Source organism: Yarrowia lipolytica, chromosome 1B (assembly GCF_001761485.1).
Source record: "Yarrowia lipolytica chromosome 1B, complete sequence".
NCBI lineage: Eukaryota > Fungi > Ascomycota > Dipodascomycetes > Dipodascales > Yarrowia > Yarrowia lipolytica.
In genome coordinates, this window is record NC_090771.1 from 2,269,163 (window position 1) to 2,287,201 (window position 18,039).

The window sequence follows — 18,039 nt, forward strand, 5'->3', positions numbered from 1 at the left end:
TTAGTCCATCGTAAACAATAGATCTGTATATGGTCTTATATACCAGTTACATACGAGCACTTGTACTTGTAGTACCGGTACATACTGTACGAGTATGAGTAGAGCAATTGGCAGTACACACGGATGGTATTTGTCAAGTGACCTTTCGAGATACAAGTTCTCGTACTTGTAGCTATAACTTCCTCACCTCTCTTTCAACTCACCACCATACTGTATGGCATTGTGGTGATCAGCTTCCTACCTCATTCAGAGTTAAGATCAACACGTAGAATGTCCAAGAGTGTGTGAAAGTGTGAGAGTTCCAGGAGCTAAAGACTTGCATACACGTTACACGTAAGAGTATAGCAATCTAGAGGTGTCTATGGACGCACATTACATGTAGAATTGGAGGGTATAAATGTATTGGGCCGGGTAAACAACCACTGTGAACAATATCCTATTCCCATACAGTCCTCAAACCTCCCGTAATGCCCTCCACCTAACCTCTTTTTCCAGAAACCCTAACCCATTGAACAAGACACCCTGTTGCATATACACCTTAGGCACACAACCTCACGTCCTGATCACCACCTCACAACACAAACAGACATGACTGAGAACGTGCCTCAAGGTCAGATCACCATGCCTCTTCAGCAGGGCGGTGCTCGGGAGATTTCTCCTCAAGCACTTGCTGTGGCAGACTACCTGCGGAGCCACAAGCTGCTCAAACAGCGGCCCGGAATCCTCAACGGTAAGCGATCCGACTTTTTCCGTGTTAAGCGAGCCATTCGTGCACTAGAAGACCCCAAATACAAGCAGCTTCAGTCAAAGCCCAACTCCAAGCTGCCGCCCATCAACTCGCGAAACGAGGCCATCTCAATCTTCCGACTCATGCCCATCAACCAGATGGCTCTCAGAGTGGATAAGCTGCCCACACAGACAGCGCTGATGATGAAACAAAAGCCCGAGCAGGGAGTCCCCGTGCTGCAGGTGAACCCCCAGCAGGAGTTTGGCGACGATATGTACTACACATGGTTCTATAACCCCGTCCCATTGACCACATATCTGTACGGCGCTCTCGGAGTGGCCGCCATCTTTGCCGGTGTGCTGTTTCCTCTGTGGCCTATCTTCCTGCGACAGGGCGTGTGGTACCTGTCCGTTGGCATGCTGGGACTCATTGGTGTCTTCTTTGGCATTGCACTGGTCCGACTGGTCATCTTTGTGCTCACCTGGCCCACCGTAAAGCCCGGTATCTGGATCTTCCCCAATCTCTTTGCTGATGTTGGCTTCGTTGACTCCTTCATCCCCCTGTGGGCCTGGCACGGAACCCCCGAGCGAGACCTGCTGCCCCAGAAGTTCAAGAACAAGAAGAAGAAGAAGAACGCTGGCACCGTGATTGAGTCCAAGGAGCCCCCGCGAAAGCTGACCAAGGAGGAAAAGCAGAAGCAGAAGGAGGCCAACGCCCAGATGGAGCAGATGCAGGCTGCTTTCCAGACCCAGCTCTCCAGCTTCGCCACTCAGATGCAACAGATCAAGGAGATGTCCGACTCTGGCATCGACCCCCAGATCATTGCTGCCCAGCTCCAGGCTCAGTACCCTCCCGATAAGCAGGCTGCTATCAAGCTGGAGAACGAGCAAGCCCAGGCCAAGCTTGATGAGCGAATCCGAGAACTTGCTGCTCAGATTCAGGATAAGACCAATGCCAATAAGACTGGCGACAAGATCGAGGAGGTCGCTGACAAAGAAAATAAGGAGGCTCCCAAGAGAATTGTTACTCTGGAGGATGCTAACGACGAGTAAGTGGAGATTTAGTAATAGATGTTGGATTGTGCAATCGACAACCAGACGTAGCGGACGGATGTGTTACATACAGAGTGGTAGTATAGTGTAATGCTTTAATGTATTGTAAATATGTTGTATGTTATGGTATGCAGGAGGCATTCTCTGTGTGGAATGCTAAATTTGATGAACCGTCTGTGTTTGCTTTGAAATATTTGGCCTCTCCTGCCAGTTTCGGACTCCGCATGTTTGTTTGTCCATCAATCATCAAAAGCTGTCGACAAGGCGAAATCCTCCTCCCTCGCTCTCCCCCAGTATATCAAAGGGAGTTCCATTCTTCCATGCAAATACAGCTCGGGGTCGGTCGCTGAAGTCCTTGAAAACAATCGAAGACCAATCTTTAGGCAGCAGCGACTGTGTGTAGTTGGCCTGATCCAGGTACCCTACTTCGGTCACCAAAGCCTGCGCTCCCGAATTATTGGTGATGCGAGCGATAGCTTCGTAGAACTCGTTGCCACCAAACACGGCTAATTTGGGCTCGTGTTTCTTGACTGCCTGAGCAGCATCCACCTCATGGCTCACGTACGGAGGGTTCGCTGTGATGATAGTGGGGTGCAAGGCGGCGATCTTGGCGTCGTTTTTCGGGTCCAAAATATCTAACTGTTCAAATATGACCTTGTCTGCTCTCAAGCTCGTTTGGTTGAGTTTTTCGTTGTGTTCTGCAAGATTAAGGGCATCTGAAGAAACGTCAATACCGGCCACCAGAGCTAGAGGTAACGTGGCCATCTGCAATGCAATACATCCTGTCCCCGTGCACAGATCAACCAGTCGCATGTCTTTGTTGCGTCGTGCTAGAGTCTTGAGAAGGTTGGAGAGGTGGCAAGCCCACTCCTCCGTCTCTGATCTCGGAATCAGTACATTCTTGCGACAGTCAATGTTCAACGATCCAAACGGCTGGTTGCCAATCACGTACTGAAGCGGCGTCGAAAAGCGACCTCGTTCGTAGCACGCTCGCGCAATCTTTTTCGGTGTGGGGTCGGGATGATCCGCCTGTATCCATCGGAGCTCCGTTTTTGCTTCATCCAGCGTCCGAGCTGCAGGCAAAAGCCTCAAAATGTTGGGCGACATTCGGGCCGCCTTTCTGATTGTTTGTGGAGTTATTCGCATGACTATGGTAGCTGTAGTAGCGTATTGTTGTGGTGTATCGTATCGGTTAAGGGGTGTCGTGGATAAGAATGCACTGTGGGGAAGAGTTGTTTAATGAAGTGCATGTAATCAGCTGATGGAGTTGAAAAAGGCAAAAGACATTGTGAGTAACAGTGTTTGTTCTGGGTACCAATGTGTATCTAAGAGAGATTGTTGGTTTGGTCCCCAGATTCCAACCCAGCTAGACCTTTCACCAACAACTTACCAAAGTATTAGACAGCCGACCCAATCGTTACCGATAGCTCGCTATTGCTGCGTTTAGCGCTCTTATCGCTTTTACCTTCGAGGCGTATCGGAACTTAATATGCGTGGGGGTAGCAGTAGGAAGCTCGACTGGTATGTGTATTGGTATACTGTTTCTACTGTAGTGATATTTGAAGATGATGGTTTGTACCAATTCAATTGCAAATACAAGATACTTCAGTCGTTGCACAATTTCGGGATCTGTAATGACCATATCAGTACATACAAGTATGTACATACCAAGAGTCAAACCTACAAAGATGTGTGAGAATGTGAGTACCAGTGCTGTAGTCATGAGTGCTCTTATAAGTACTCAATTCTTATGTTAAGGGGTTGCTAGTGACTACGATAGCCTACTCACACTCTTCAAGTGAGCGATTTCGACTTCAAATTGACTCGGACTCAGCAAGTCACGCTGTTCATAACAGGGCGAAGTTTCGTTCATGGTGCTCAAGAGCGCGAGAGTTCTTGCGGTTTGAGACGATAGTTTCGTGCTGTATAACACCCAATCCCACTTGTTTTAGCTTGTTGATTCTGAAAACAACTGGTTAGTCGTCTTCAAGAGTCGCGACGTCTTTAGCGTCTGGACGAATTCGGAATCCGCGTACTTATTTGATTAGAACATTGAGCCTTGAGTTGGTAATCTTCTACAAGATGAGGTGTTTGCATTCGCCGTAAGCTCGGAAAAGCACTTCTTCAGCCCTGCTGGTCTCCATTAGCTGCTTCTACGGTACTGTTACTTGTATAACTGCATTCACCTCCATCCCTTGAACCTAACACGCTTGCTTGTCATCAGACCCGAGAGTATAATCTATTAGTAGAGCAGAGTGGTGTGCTATCGTGTGCTATAACTGCTTTATTCAAGCTGTGTTAGGGGTTGTATGTGGGCTTGCTTTTGAAAGTACAAGTAATGCTTGTGCGTACCAACACTGCTGTCAGAAAGAACTAGAGAGAAGAGAAGCTGCTCTTTCAAGTTCCGTCGGTGCGGGTGCCGTATGTACTCTACTTGTACTAGAACAGGCATTCACAAAGAGCTGTTTGTATGGAATGGCTATCATATATCAAATATATATCGTACAGAATGTGCTTGTACTCCTTCTACATAAAATGTACTTGTACTGATTCTGCTGGTTAAACGGACGGTGTATGCCGAACCGACCAATCCATAATTCAACAGCTGTATTTTATGAGAAGAAAGACAATCCAGACGGCCCCATTACAAGTACTTGTACTCGTAACAAGACAGTCCTCCCCATACCATCTTTTATATGCCACATGCCCCGCCTTGGTTTCTCTGTTAGCTCCACTAACAGATTTCATGTGCCTGGCCTTCATGGGCCATCTGGAGTGAGTTGACAGCAGTCAAGTTCCATATCATAATGTCTAACCATAGAGCATATTTAGCCTGAGAGTCCATCGCATTATAGCTCAAACCTGCTCTGCAATACTGAGTCAGCTCTTCCCCTATTAATCAAATCTAATGAGGATAAGGCTCGAAGCTCGGATCCTATTTTTACGATCATCATCAGAGTTTGAAAAGACAGGTTTCAAATCCACATTAGTCAAGCACAAGTGGGTCACGGTGCCGCATCCATGCTGGATTGCACCATAGCGCAGTTTCCATACATGGAAGAGTGACACAGTGGCGGTGGCGATCGGGTGCATCAAAACAAGGTGAAACGCCGTTTTTTGCCGTGGATAGACATAAGCAGGCTACCTGAGTATATGTGGTGTTGAGACAGATACACTTCGGCAATTTTTTTTTTTTTTCACCCTTCTCATTTTCGTTTTCATTCCCCATGCACATTTTGCAATTTCCATTTTCACTGTTTTGACAACGTTGCAGTCAAAGCTAAAGAGTCAGAGAGACAAACAGATACATAGCAGAGATAAATGCAACGTTGGGGTGGTATCGAGCGGAAAACTTCGCAGAATAAAATCCTGGAGTTGTTTCACGTTTACAAAGGGTAATATATTGACCAAGTGGTCACCTTACTGCTCTGCTCGCCATTATCCCTTATTCTATGCTCCATATTTTAGGATGCATCTCTCGAGGTAAACGCACTCAAGTTTTTCCCTCTCACCTCAGCTGTAGAAGCATAGTGGCTACAATACGGGAGGGTCCCTGACAGCGTTATATATAGACAAAGTGCTCCCTTTGAAAACACAAACCGACAGCCTATATCACTCACACAACACACACGAGTACGTGCCTTTTACAGCCACGCCTCCCCCGTTCAAGCGCTCAAATCCACCCTTCTCTTACTCGCACACAATAAACAAACGCACCGTACACGCACTACAAGTATCTACAGTACATCCGCTCCCAACTCGTTCCATGACAACCACCGTGCAAACCACCACCAACACCCTCATCATGGACCGGTGTTGCACGTCGGCCGCAACCGTGTCGGTGCCCTCGATAGTCGTCGACAAGGGCCACAGACGAGTTTCCTCTTTGGAGGTCGCAAACGGTGCAAGTGCAGCCACCATAACAAAAACATCAGAAAATACCGACAAACAGACACAGAAACCGCCGTCGCCAACCTCAGGTAACTCGCTGGCGCCACCAACCAAACGCATGGCCCGTCCCCCGCTTAAGCGGGTCCATTCGTCCCCCTCGGACGTGGTCAGATCACCCTCGAGACACCACATGCGTCTTATTTCCACCACCCCCAAACTCATCAAGGAGACCCTGGACGCGTCCTACCATGAAGATGAGACCGGAAAGACGCTCAACAACTACCTGATTCAGGAAGAAATCGGAGCTGGCGCGTTTGGAACGGTATACAGAGTGGTCGATACTACGACCCAGGAGAAGTTCGCCATGAAGTCATACTCCAAGGCCCGTCTACGAAAAATGAACCAAACGGAATGGATGCAGCTGCGTCGAAAACTCATGCGAACCAAAGACCCCGTGGAGCAGAACAAAATCAAGGAAGCTCTGGAGTCCTTCACTTCCAACCCCCTCAACCTCATTCGACGAGAAATCGCCATTCTCAAAAAACTCGACCACCCCAACATTGTCAACCTCGTCGAAGTGCTTGACGACCCCCACGGAGACTCTCTCTACATGGTGATGGACTGGTGCCACGGCGTTCTCATGCATTCAGAGGAAACGGATGGAAGCAAAAACCCCAAATATACGGAGGAGCAGTGTCGACTGTACTTCCGAGACATGATTCTGGGTATCGAATTTCTGCACTCGCAAGGAGTCATTCATCGGGACATTAAGGCTGACAACATGCTGCTGAGTGAAGACGACATTCTGAAGATTGCGGATTTTGGAGTCTCAGAAATGTTTGAGAGTGAAAACGATACAGTTCTAAGGAAGGCCGGTAGCCCATCGTACATGGCTCCCGAACTCGCTCTCATCACCTCTCCTCATTGTCTCGAGCGAGCATCCCAGGTAGGAGTTACCTTGGGCTCCGCAGTGAGTGGCCGTGCCGCAGACATTTGGTCAATGGGCGTGACTCTGTACTTCATGCTCTACGGAAAACTTCCCTTTGCATCCGAGTCCATTTCTGACCTCTGTGAGCAAATCATCTTCAACGAAGCCCCTCTACCCGAGGGAACTTCTGAGGAGCTTGTTGACTTGTTCCAGGGTCTCTTGGCCAAGAACCCGGCCGAGAGAATGACCATGGCCGAGCTTCGAGAGCACGAGTGGGTCAACACATTTGGAGATGACCCTCTCGTTGAAAAAGAAGAGAATATTGGAGACGGAATTCCTGCTGTGACCAAGCAGGATCTGGCAGAGGCGTTTGAGCGAATTGCGGCCGACAGCGCAAACGAGGGCGTGGACCATTCATCCGCTTTCTCAAAGCTCAAGCGTATCTACGGATGGAGAGGAACAGGCGAGGATGACGACGTCCTTTCATCATTCTCCACCTCTACAGCTGATACTCCATCAGAGCCCAACGTGACTGTTCCTCAGAGCATGGCATCTTCGTTGGAGTCGTCTCTGAAGAAGACACGCAACCTCCCTTCGTCCATGAAGACTACTACGGACGAGAAGTTTGCCCTCCACAAACTCAACATGGCGCTCGATGAAATTGTGCAGGAACAACGGAAACGAGACGTCAAGAAAATCGAAGGTCCTCCACCCCAACTCAAGATCAAGGATCAAGAAGAGCCCAAGATTGCTTCCATGAGCAGCCACATCACTGCCGAGCCCGAGAGTGATACCAGTGAGAAGTTGGAGAGACGACCCTCTCGAACTAGAGTCAGAAAGATTTTGGGTCTCGAGGCAATGACTGCCGTTCGATCGAGATCGCTAGATACTGACGACCGCATTTGTTAGAAGGTAGATGATAGAGCATACTAACGTATTATTTATTGCATTTTAGTGTATGGTACAGCTTCGAGGAATTGTCGTGCGCAACAATATATCAAAAACAAGTGTTAAAAAACATCATCTCTTATTCATGAAAAAGATTACAGCACCCAGGATTCTCGTATGGTCTCCCACTACAATACTAACTAGGCTCTCTGGTGCTTGACTATGGCTGATCGGACGGGAAGCCGTATTTTCACCAGGATATGGCCGTAACCAAACCTCCGCAACGGAGAATTGAACTCCGGTCCCCCGCGTGCTGAACAGAGGTTCTGACAGGCGGAAATTCTAGCCACTAAACTATTGCGGATTTTAGTTTGAACCTTATGTAAATTAAAAAATAGTGACATACAAATCACGTGATTAAATAAACTTTAAAACCTAGAAACAAAGAATTCCATTGTCATGCTGTAATTAAAATGAGTATTTTAACCCCCACTCTCTGTCAAATTGCTCTAACATGTTACGTGTGGGTACGGTGTAATTATTTCTGTGCTGGCGATGACCATTCTTGTAGTTGCAATTTGCAATTACGTGCGATCAAAAATCTCAAAAAATCGACACAATACGATCGGCTGATTAATCACTTGATTCTTACATCAAGACCGATATGACCACTACTTGTAGTAGCGACCACAAGAACTACAAGTACTTGTACAAGTAATACCTTTTTACTTGTACTTACTCGTGATTAGTTGCACAAGTTCGTACGTACAAGCACGACGATTACAATGTCATGGAAATGGTACAATTCATTACATACACTCTTGAATATCGTTACAGGGAGCGGAATAAGGCTACAAGTAGACAGCTTTCTCGCCCATATAGGTGACCCAAAACAGCTCACAAGTCCTCTAAAAACGCTCAGATGGACATGAGAGATCCGATAAAGGTCAGGATCAGTCGAGATCGGACCTCGACGATATCCTCGGGAACCAGCCAGATCAGTGCGCCCAACTTTCGGGCGATAGAGATTGCCAGCTTGGCGTTGAGGTACTGATCCTCAGGAGTGTCACCGGGCGTAACGAGGTCGTAGTCAACGTAACCAGGCTTGAGACCATTGAGCACGTCCAGCAGGAAGTGACCATTGGCCAACGACGAGTCCTTAAAGGATCGCACGGTAGAGCTCTTGCCACCCTTCTGGACCTGGCCCTGGGCCCACTTGAGCATGTCCGAATCGGACACTTCCTTTCCGCCCTGCGACAAACTTGCCAGAGTCAGCACAATGTTTCGTCGCATCAGCTGCCACACCAGACCCAGGGTCAGAGTCTTCTGGCCCTCCGTAATGTCGTTTCCTTCGATTCCAACCAGTGAGAACTTGTTGGCTTTTCCAATCTCCACGGCGTAGTTGGTGTTCTCCACGGCCTTGAAGGTCATGAGCTCATTTCCGTTAGCAGGACGCTTGTTAACAAACTTCCAGTTGACAGATCCGGGAATAACCTTGTCGTACGCCTGCAGCAGCACGTTTCCGTCCTTGAGGTCCTCGAACAGCGAGACGACGGGGGGATCCACATCGAGTGAATTAAGCCACAAGGTGAAGACTCGAGCCTCTCGCTCGCCCTCGGCGTCAAAGTCTTCGATATCCACCTTCTCGTTCTCCTCCAGGGGGTCCAGACCGGGCCAGGTGTTGAACAGATGGGCAACAAAGGCCAGGTTAAGCTTGGGGTTTCCAGAAACCAGTGCGGAGGGAGACAGGTACTTTCTGCACCCAATCTTGTCGGCGTTGGTGAGAATCTCCTCGGCTCGCTGGAGCAGATCCTGGGTCTGAAGAGGAGCTCGAGAGCACTCTTCGGGTTTCAACTGGTTCATGAGAATTGTGTAGTTCTCACCGTCACAAACGTCCTTGGAGAAGTTGTTGACCCGTCGGTTCCAGCCAGCAGCCTTGAGGTGGTAGTTGAACCATCGCAGCAGGATCTGCTCCGGGGGAAGACGCAGGAACTGCTCGAGAGTCTCGTCGTCCTCCAGCAGTCGGTAAAGCTCGGGATGGTGCTTGATATCGATCTTGGACAGCAGACCTCGTCGGATAATCTGCCAGATGAGACCTAGAATCAGATGCTCCTTACCGTCGATGATGTCCTCAGCTCGCACGTTGACAACCACACAACCAATGGCCTTGGCGGAGTTGATGACAATGTTGGCGTTCTCAGTCATGGTGAACTTGTTGAGGGCTTTCTTTCGGGGGAAGTTGAGAACTCGAGTATCGATGGTGTCGGGTACAGAGTCGTTGATCAGCTTGGACAGCACAAGACCGTCTCGACACTCATCAAACACCTGGAATGTGTCTGTGGGAAAGGGTAGTCGGTCGCCAATGTCTGCGTCACCACTCAACACCGAGTTGATGTGACGGGTGAACTCTTCTCGCTCCTCCTGGTTGATGGTGTGTTGGGTACCAGAGGCAGTTCCTCCAACCACAATTCGGCTGGTGTTGGCTCGTCCAGGCGAAGCAGGGGCCTGTCGCACACTAGGATTGGATCCCTTACCTTCCTTAATCTTGGCCAGCAGCTCCACGTAGTCATCCATCTCCACTCGACCCGACGAGTCCACGATGTTCTCTCGAACAGCTTCTCGGATTTCGTCGTAGGTGGCTCGTCCAGAGGCGGCCACAGCCTTGATCACCTCATTCTTGTCAATGTATCCCTTCTCATCGACATCCAGTTGCCTGTGTTAGTCACTTTTCCATCCATCATTGATATTTCGCATGTTGCGGCTTTATACTCACTGGAAAGAGTCGCAAAGACCAAAAATGTCCTCCTGGGTGAGAACTGGGAATTTTTTCTGGGTTAGTAGGAGGTCAATGGGTATAGGATCCGTCGTGTACTCACCTGTAACTTGATGGCGTTCATGTTGCAAAGATGTTCTTTTTGCGCACAATAACTCGTACCGATGTACCAGGTATTAAACTGTAGTATAAGAACGTCTCTGGTTTCGGAGATACCACAGTGGGCATATGCAACTGCATCAACTCTAGTGAAGTGGCAAAGGCTAATTTGGGGGCTGGTTGGGGGTTACCCGGCCAGGGAATAGAACAATGTAGGTGGTCATATGGGGCGGAGGCAGTGTAGAGGGCTGTGCACCAGTTGCGGTGGCGGATTTATTTTTAGAAATCTGCTGTGGAGTAAGCGTGTCATGTGACCTATTCATACTGGTGACGTGACAACCGAGTCTCTACAAGTACACGACAAATCATTTTCTTAGTGGCCCCTCTCATAATTTTGATTTTGATTTTGATTCGCAACATTCTGGCTTTTAGGGTCAGAAGATTGAGCGGGGCAACTTTTGTTAAAGGTAATACCCCTCAGATTAAGAGCTAGACGATTAAGACAGAGATAGCAGAGAATTGTATCAGTGGGAGGCAGTGAACAAAATCTCAGCTGGTTTGAAACAGCGAAATATTGTTTTTCGAAGGAGATTTTCCTATATATCGCCAAAACCTTATATCCGGATGGAGTTACTTGTATCCGCCATTTAGCCGGAGTGGCAAGGCGGTGGGGCGCTCAAAAGTAGGTAGTATTGAAACCAAAGTCGATCGAGTATGCAGATAGAGTATCGAGATTGCCTTCAGTATGTCTTATTTTCCTAGGCAATTGTCAATGGGCACAATAGAACGTCTGACGCGAATGCGACATGACGTATATAAATGAGGTTATACGAGCAGCCACAAGAAAGATCGCTTATATGTACTATAGTGCAACACTGATGGCAGGGTCATCAGGTGGAGGGTGGGTTTGGCAAAATATATTGATTGAGGTAAGATGGTCACGTGAGTGTGGTTTACAGATGTGTAGGTGCGAATGAGAGATGGGCCTGACTGGTTGTATACTGACAAGATACACATATATGTTCAATTACTGTATGGTGCGCAACGATATGTCAATACACAAGTTTCACTGACACTGGCAAGTCCGCAGATGACGAGACTGGTATGGCTGTCGTACTGTAGTCATAGATGGCCACCTGTTAAGTATGTACAGTGGCCAATTGCTGAGTTAAAGGACTGTAGCCACCTTGTTCTACTTGAAGTAAAGGACAGTATGATACTTGCAGAGTAGTCATGACCTCTAAAAACAATTCACTGTGGAAATACCTAATCACGCGTAGCTTCCACTTGTATGACAGTTGTCATCATTGTCCATTGTCCAATGTGTTAATTTCGGTGTTACCAAGTTTTGTATAGACTGAAATGTAAGCGATGGCTACACTGGGATACTCTCTCAAGCTTCGACACCTTCACTGTCTCGAAGCAAGTCATGCTCAGATTAAGGCAGCTGACAGTCTCCAACCAGCAGTCTATTAAGCTAGCTCCACTGCCTCATCAACTTTTACTCCATTCAATTGGCTTAGTTAATCTGATCCTTCAACTTCTCTCTCCACTCTCCCACACCCTTATCAATGTATGCTCCGACTTCTTCGCTTCCCTCATATTGCAGCTTTGTAGCGTCCATCATCTCCGTACCCCATCTTCCTGTTCTCGAGCCCAAACGATACTCTCGCTTAAGAGCTGAAGGGTCCTCGCTCAAGGTCACCCACACAGGCACGTTGGCTCCCTTATAAGGGTCAATGTTCATGGTGGTCAGTCCAATGAGCCGGGCAAAGTAGAACATGAGATACATGCCGAAGGCAGAGAAGATGTTGAGGTACTCGGAGGCCGAGGAGGAGGTGAAGATACCGGGGTCGGTCAGGTACGAGTAGATACCATGCTCCTCTTCCAGTTTCGGCGAGTAGTAGTTGTGGGCCACGTCAATAAGACGCTTCGAGCCCTTGTATGGCTCCTTGTTGTGAATCAGCTCAATGTCTTCCAGATCCACGTACTTTTCAGAAGACGTGATGGAACTGATCCAGATGACCTTTCCGCCGTTCTTGAGCTGCTCGGTGAGCTCCAGCACCATGTACCATGGTCCAAACACGTTGGATTGGTACGCAGAGCCCATACCGTCGTCGGACTTGACTCCCACAGCCTGGATCATGCAACTGGGATTCTCGATTTCGCTCTTGAATTGCGTGGTGAATCGCCACATGGCCAGAGGCCAGTTGATTCCAATGTAGTTGGCTGCGTTGGAGTTGAAGATGAGAGTGTCGATTCGAGAGAACCGCAGCTTGAGCTCCACCAGAGCGCCGTTGATAGACGTCATGTCTGCCAGATCAAACAGAAGGTAGTCAAAGTCGACCTCGGGACCGACCTCCTTGGCTACGGCATGTGCCTTGAGGGTCTTGATGGCGACACGGACGTTTCGAAGGGTTCGCGAAGTGACCACAATAGTGAGATGGGCGTCTTCTTTTTTCTCGTCGATCAGACGCTTACCAATAGCAATGCCAAGGTTGGATGACGCGCCTGTGATCACAACCGTCTGCGTTTTTCTGTTGTGGATCATGGCTTGTAAGTTACGTCGTGTTGTGCACAGGAAAGTCGGTTGATATCGTCAGTCTTGACAATGCATGCAGGGGATCTATGGGAATACATTGGAGAGTGATTACTGAACAAGAACCGGTCAGAATTTAATGCTGAAAACGTATTTTTCACCAAAATCTCGTTATGATTACAACTACAAGAAAATATATCTGTCAACTAGGGCTCAACACCCCGAATATCGCCCTGTTGACGATCGCTTACATCTGCAGACATCTGGTTAGAGTTACACTATAGTGTACGATGCATACGAACAATGCGACCAGTGCGAGTGATAATAGATGAAGCCGGGAGTTGAAGATTACAGTATGTAAAGAATTGAAGTCATAAGTTGTTGGTATGAATGAGGAGCACCTTGTTAATATATAATCGCCCATATTGGACTAAGGAGTGTGATGAAGCTTCACCAAGAGAGAAGGACGAGAGTATTCTACTTGACTAAGGCAAACTGCAAGCCCTACCGCTGATATATATATGTAGCTATAAAAACAAAAACAAAAACAAAACTTAACACTCTATAGATATCAACAGCCATTGTATCAGTTTCTGGATATCACAAATATATCTCACGAAGGCATGTCTACACATGTTTAACTCAACTTGCTGGTTTCAATCATCTTTTCTTATATGCTTAGGGCTCTGCAGTCCGTGTCTACAAAGGAATACCATCATACTCGCCGTAACCCATGGCCAGGTTAATGTTCTGCAGACACTGGGTGGCGGCTCCCTTGAGCAGGTTGTCAATGTTGCCGACAACAACCACTCGGTCCTCCTTAGAAGAAACGCCAAAGCCTCCGATAGAGACGTGGTGCTTCTCAGAAATGTGTCGCACCTCGGGGGCCTCACCGGTCACCTGAACCAGCTTCTCGCCGGCGTATCGATCCTGGTAAATGTTTCGAATATCTCGAGAGGTCAGAGGCTTAGCCAGGGGGATGGAAACAGTGAGGGAGATGCCTTGGAACCATGAGGCAACGTGGGGGACAAAGGCAACGGGAGTGCCGAGCTGCGAAGACACCTCTCGTTCATGAATGTGGTCAGTCAGAGAGTAGGGGATCAGGTTATCTCGCAGGTTGTCAATGTCGTTTCGAGGAGAAGGCTTGGTGCCGGCTCCAGAGTAGCCAGAAACACCAAAGATGGTGGGCTGGCCACCAAGGTAAGGTAGAAGAGGAGCGATGGCCAGCTGGGAACCAGTAGCGTAGCATCCGGGGTTAGAGATCTTCTTGGCGTTGACAATGGCCTGTCGATCAACCAGCTCAGGCAGACCGTAGGTCCAATCACCGGTAGTGTCAAATCGGTAATCAGCAGACAGGTCGATCATGATAGACTTGTTTCGGACTCCCTCAATGGCGTCGACAAAAGGCTTGCAGACTCCGTTGGGCAGAGCCATGACCCAGACGTCAACTGCACCCTTCTCCTCCAGACGAACGATATCCTCAACCTGCAGGTTGCAGTACTTCATCTGGGCCTTCTTGTAACCCTCGAGGGGCTTACCGTCGAGCTCTCGAGAAGAAATGTGAGACAGCTCGAGATGAGGGTGGTTGTCGATCAGATCAATGAGGGCCTTGCCGGTGTATCCTCGAGCACCAATCAGAGCAACCTTGGCTGGCTTGGTGTTGGTGCCCTTCTCAATAGGGGGGTTGGGGTTGGTGGTGAAGTGTCGGGTCTTAGGGGTCAGAGACGAATGGATAGTGGGTCGGAAGTATCGACCGACACCGGGGGCACCTGTCTTTCGACCGTTACCAAGGCCGGTGCCGGTGTGCATGGATCGCACACCAGTGAAGGCCTCGGCCTTGGCGTTAGCAACAAACGAGGCAATGAGCTTGGACACCTCGTCGGCCTCAAATCCGTACCAGAACAGGACCTGGCCGTTCTTGGCAAATGATCCGTCGGCCTTGTCAAAATGCCACGAGGTGTTTTCGTCCTCCTCGGGGACAGTCCACCACATCTTGTTGTGGTCCTTCTTGATGGCGGTCCACACATTATCGGTGACCGAGTTGAGCCAGCCGTTCTTGGAGGCCAGGAGCTTATCGAGATAAGCTCCGTGGGGGGACTCTCGGACAATGGCAAGCACCTCCAAAGGCTCATCTCCGTAGGCCTTGAAGGGAGATGTCTCAAGCTCTCGCAAGTAAGAAGCAACAGAGACCTTGTTGGAAGCAATATCCTTGTCTCGAGACAGAGCGGCTCGAAGGGCATCAGTCGAGGCAAACTGGTTAAGGTTGTCTCGGGTGACAAGCTTATAACCTCGTCGGATCAGGGTTCCGGCTCCAGAGTCGGTGAAGAGCTCCTTCTGCAGAGACTCGACGGAAATGATAGCGACGGAGGAAGATCGGGGAAGGAAGTCCAGCAGCTCCTTGATTTCCTTGATCTTGAGCTTGGTGCCGTACTTGACCCAGGGCTCCTTGAGAAGGTCCTCGTACTCCTCGTCAAGGTTGATGATGGAGATCTTCTCGCCGGTAGTACCGTTGTGGAGACCGCCCTTCTCGTTGAGGTAGACAATCTTGAGAGGCTCAATCACTCGGGAGAGCTCGCCGGCAGCAACGTCAGCGTTGACGTTGAGAATCTGGCCGTCAGCAGTCTCGGCAAGAGAAGTGAGAATGGGAAGAGCTCCGGCCTTGATAGAAGACTCAATGGGGGTCTTGTCGACTCGGGTGATCTTTCCAACCAGCTGCCACTTATCCTTATCGAGGTATTCGGCCTGGAAGACGCCTCCGGTGATGGGACGGGCCTTCACTCCCATGGACTCCAGAGCCTCCACCAGCTTGAGGTTCTGCTCCAGGAAACATCGTCGGACCACAGACATAGTCTTGGGGTCTGTGATTCGAATGCCATCAATGTAATCAGGCTCCACGCCCTCCTGCTCCAGAATCTCGTTGATCTGGGGGCCGGTTCCGTGCAGCACAATGGGGTAGAGACCCACATGGTAGAGGAAGGCCAGACAAGAAGCCAGCTCCTGGAGCTGCTGAGTAATGATAGCGCCGCCAACCTTGATGACGGCAAACTGCTGCTGGTTGACGGAGGTGAAGTACTTGAGGTACTGCTCCACCTCCCGCTTGCTACCAATGTTGTTGAGCAGCTGGACCACGGTGGATCGGGTGGAGATGGGTCGAATGGACTGTTTGAGAGCAACAAACTTGGTCGCGGGTGCGGCAATCTGAGGGGCGGCCACAGAGGCACACACCCGAGGGACCACTCGGGCCATTCCACGAGTAGCTCGAATCATTGCGTTGATGTGGGTAGTGCAGTGTAGTGGGGTGGATTTATGTCGTTGTAGATGACGGAGTCAAACTTTTCAGGGTTAGGGCGTGACTATCGCAGTTGTTGTTGACGTGGATGTGTATATTTTCTGGCAGATTGGAGTATAGTGGGAATAAGGGCGGATGGGGCATTTGATTGAAATGTCCACAGTCTTTATATCTGCTCTGTGGGACTCCCTAGGTGCTGTCTATATATCCTGACTCACACAACCTCAGAAAGCTAAGTTTGCTTTGAAGTTTAACACACCGTGACTGTTCCGAAGTGGAGATAAGGAACGGTGATGGTATCATAGCTATGTAAGGGGAGAAAATTCTTTTACAGGAAGGAGGGAAAATGCACAATAGTTGTCATTACGTGATTTAAGGGACGCTGGGTCTTTGCAAGGTCTTATAAATATCTATCCCCCTCACCTAATGGTGTTTTTTCTTTCTACACTATCGTACATACCCCAGTGTGCCGCACTTCCCTTTAGCTACAGCACCTACTGCATACGGAGAGAGAATGTCATTCGTTGCGTCTGTGTATTTTGACCGTCGAAATACCTTGTGGTTCATTCCACCCCGTCGCTCGAAACTCAAGATCATTTCTTACATCCACCTGGCGTGTTCAGGTCGCTCATGGCCCGTCGTCTTTCATTTCGAACATGCTATCTTCATATCTCCCAATCCCCAAATCAGCCAATACAAATTGTGGAGAGGCAAAGGTTAAAATGCGGACGAATGGGAATTGAAGGAGTGTAACATGACGTGTAAGATTGTTAGGGGGGAGGTGAGTTTTTTAAAAGATTGGTACAACCATATCAGTCTCGTAGTATCATATCGTAACTTCTTCAAATTATCTGCCCCCAGTTATTCGCTTTTCTGTAACTCCCTCGTTTTTCTTGATCACACCAATGCACTCCGAGCTTAATGGAATCTGGAGTACGATACAGGAAAAACGACCGAAAACTGGCGCAAAATGAATGTCTCTTGAGATTCGAACTGGGAGAAAGAGATGATCATTTTACTTGATGTCAGTTGAAGATCAGCCTTATTGATTAAGTAGAGTAGAATTACACCTGCTTAACTAAGTAATATATAAGTAGAGGTATTAAGTGAACACTTCACGGAATACAATAGATGTAATAATGTTTCAGATGTCCTCATGATATAGATGCCTACAAGTATCAGTGCAAGTATCAGTGCGTGTATTTCTAAATGAATATGGACCAAAGATAATGCGTGTGATGCGGTCTTGTTTTTACACCCATCTCTTTGATTTATAGAGTCTGAAGAGAAGCACCGATATCTGTTGCAGCCGCCAACATGGATCATACAGTAGTAGTCGCTACAGAACTCGCGTACTCGTATGTACTGTTGCAACTATCGATTCGGAGAAGTTCTACTCACATGATCCGCCTTCAATTTTTTTTATCTGACCTTCAGCTGTTTTACAGCATGTCATTAAACCCTTCTTTCCATGTACATACTATAGCATCATGTCTATTCTCCCCAAGCTCAGACATGGTGTTACCAGTGTTATAATTAGGACGCTGTTGCATATTCCACCGGCTTCTCAGATCACGCTCAGGGTGGAAGTAACATCCAGACTTTAAGCAGAGCTCCAAATAACGTGATATAAGCTTGGTCATGGGATTGAAACGTACAAGTAGCAATCGAATGTACTGTAGTTGGTTCATGCTGCCTGGAGTAGAAGTAAATGGCCTGACGAAATGCTGCGGTAGTTCCTAGCTCGGTCGGTCTGTTTCCCTAGCTGGTGCTAGGTACTGGTATGCTGTAACTTGCAGTACAAGCTGATATACTTGTAGTGCCCACACGCTATCTCCGACCCGATCGGACTT

At 48.5% G+C, this 18,039-nt stretch overlaps 6 protein-coding genes and 2 non-coding genes across 8 annotated transcripts; 2 read left to right on the plus strand and 6 right to left on the minus strand.

Annotated features, from left to right (window-relative positions):
* Nucleotides 1-588: 588 nt before the first annotated feature.
* On the plus strand, nucleotides 589-1,779 carry YALI1_B22697g (uncharacterized protein; the record flags this gene model as incomplete). Its single annotated transcript, XM_501020.1, has 1 exon — nucleotides 589-1,779. One exon carries the CDS (start codon nucleotides 589-591, stop codon nucleotides 1,777-1,779), a length of 1,191 nt encoding a protein of 396 aa, XP_501020.1.
* Nucleotides 1,780-2,025: 246 nt separating this feature from the next.
* Nucleotides 2,026-2,925, minus strand: YALI1_B22721g (uncharacterized protein; the record flags this gene model as incomplete). Its single annotated transcript, XM_501021.1, has 1 exon — nucleotides 2,026-2,925. One exon carries the CDS (start codon nucleotides 2,923-2,925, stop codon nucleotides 2,026-2,028), a length of 900 nt encoding a protein of 299 aa, XP_501021.1.
* Nucleotides 2,926-5,545: 2,620 nt separating this feature from the next.
* Nucleotides 5,546-7,507, plus strand: YALI1_B22747g (uncharacterized protein; the record flags this gene model as incomplete). Its single annotated transcript, XM_501022.3, has 1 exon — nucleotides 5,546-7,507. One exon carries the CDS (start codon nucleotides 5,546-5,548, stop codon nucleotides 7,505-7,507), a length of 1,962 nt encoding a protein of 653 aa, XP_501022.3.
* A 132-nt stretch (nucleotides 7,508-7,639) lies between these two features.
* Nucleotides 7,640-7,758, minus strand: YALI1_B22769r. The gene has a single exon (XR_002432079.3). It is a non-coding gene; the product is annotated as a 5S ribosomal RNA (ribosomal RNA).
* Nucleotides 7,759-7,762: 4 nt separating this feature from the next.
* On the minus strand, nucleotides 7,763-7,850 carry YALI1_B22770r. The gene has a single exon. It is a non-coding gene; the product is annotated as a tRNA-Asp (tRNA).
* Nucleotides 7,851-8,404: 554 nt separating this feature from the next.
* Nucleotides 8,405-10,383, minus strand: YALI1_B22793g (uncharacterized protein; the record flags this gene model as incomplete). The annotated part of the gene is made up of 3 exons (XM_501023.2): nucleotides 8,405-10,199; nucleotides 10,260-10,315; nucleotides 10,363-10,383. The coding sequence occupies 3 exons, from the start codon at nucleotides 10,381-10,383 to the stop codon at nucleotides 8,405-8,407; spliced, it is 1,872 nt and encodes a 623-aa protein (XP_501023.2).
* A 1,494-nt stretch (nucleotides 10,384-11,877) lies between these two features.
* Nucleotides 11,878-12,909, minus strand: YALI1_B22820g (uncharacterized protein; the record flags this gene model as incomplete). The annotated part of the gene is made up of 1 exon (XM_501024.3): nucleotides 11,878-12,909. One exon carries the CDS (start codon nucleotides 12,907-12,909, stop codon nucleotides 11,878-11,880), a length of 1,032 nt encoding a protein of 343 aa, XP_501024.1.
* A 687-nt stretch (nucleotides 12,910-13,596) lies between these two features.
* YALI1_B22853g (uncharacterized protein) lies at nucleotides 13,597-16,164 on the minus strand (the record flags this gene model as incomplete). Its single annotated transcript, XM_501025.3, has 1 exon — nucleotides 13,597-16,164. The coding sequence occupies one exon, from the start codon at nucleotides 16,162-16,164 to the stop codon at nucleotides 13,597-13,599; it is 2,568 nt and encodes an 855-aa protein (XP_501025.3).
* Between the last annotated feature and the right edge of the window lie 1,875 nt (nucleotides 16,165-18,039).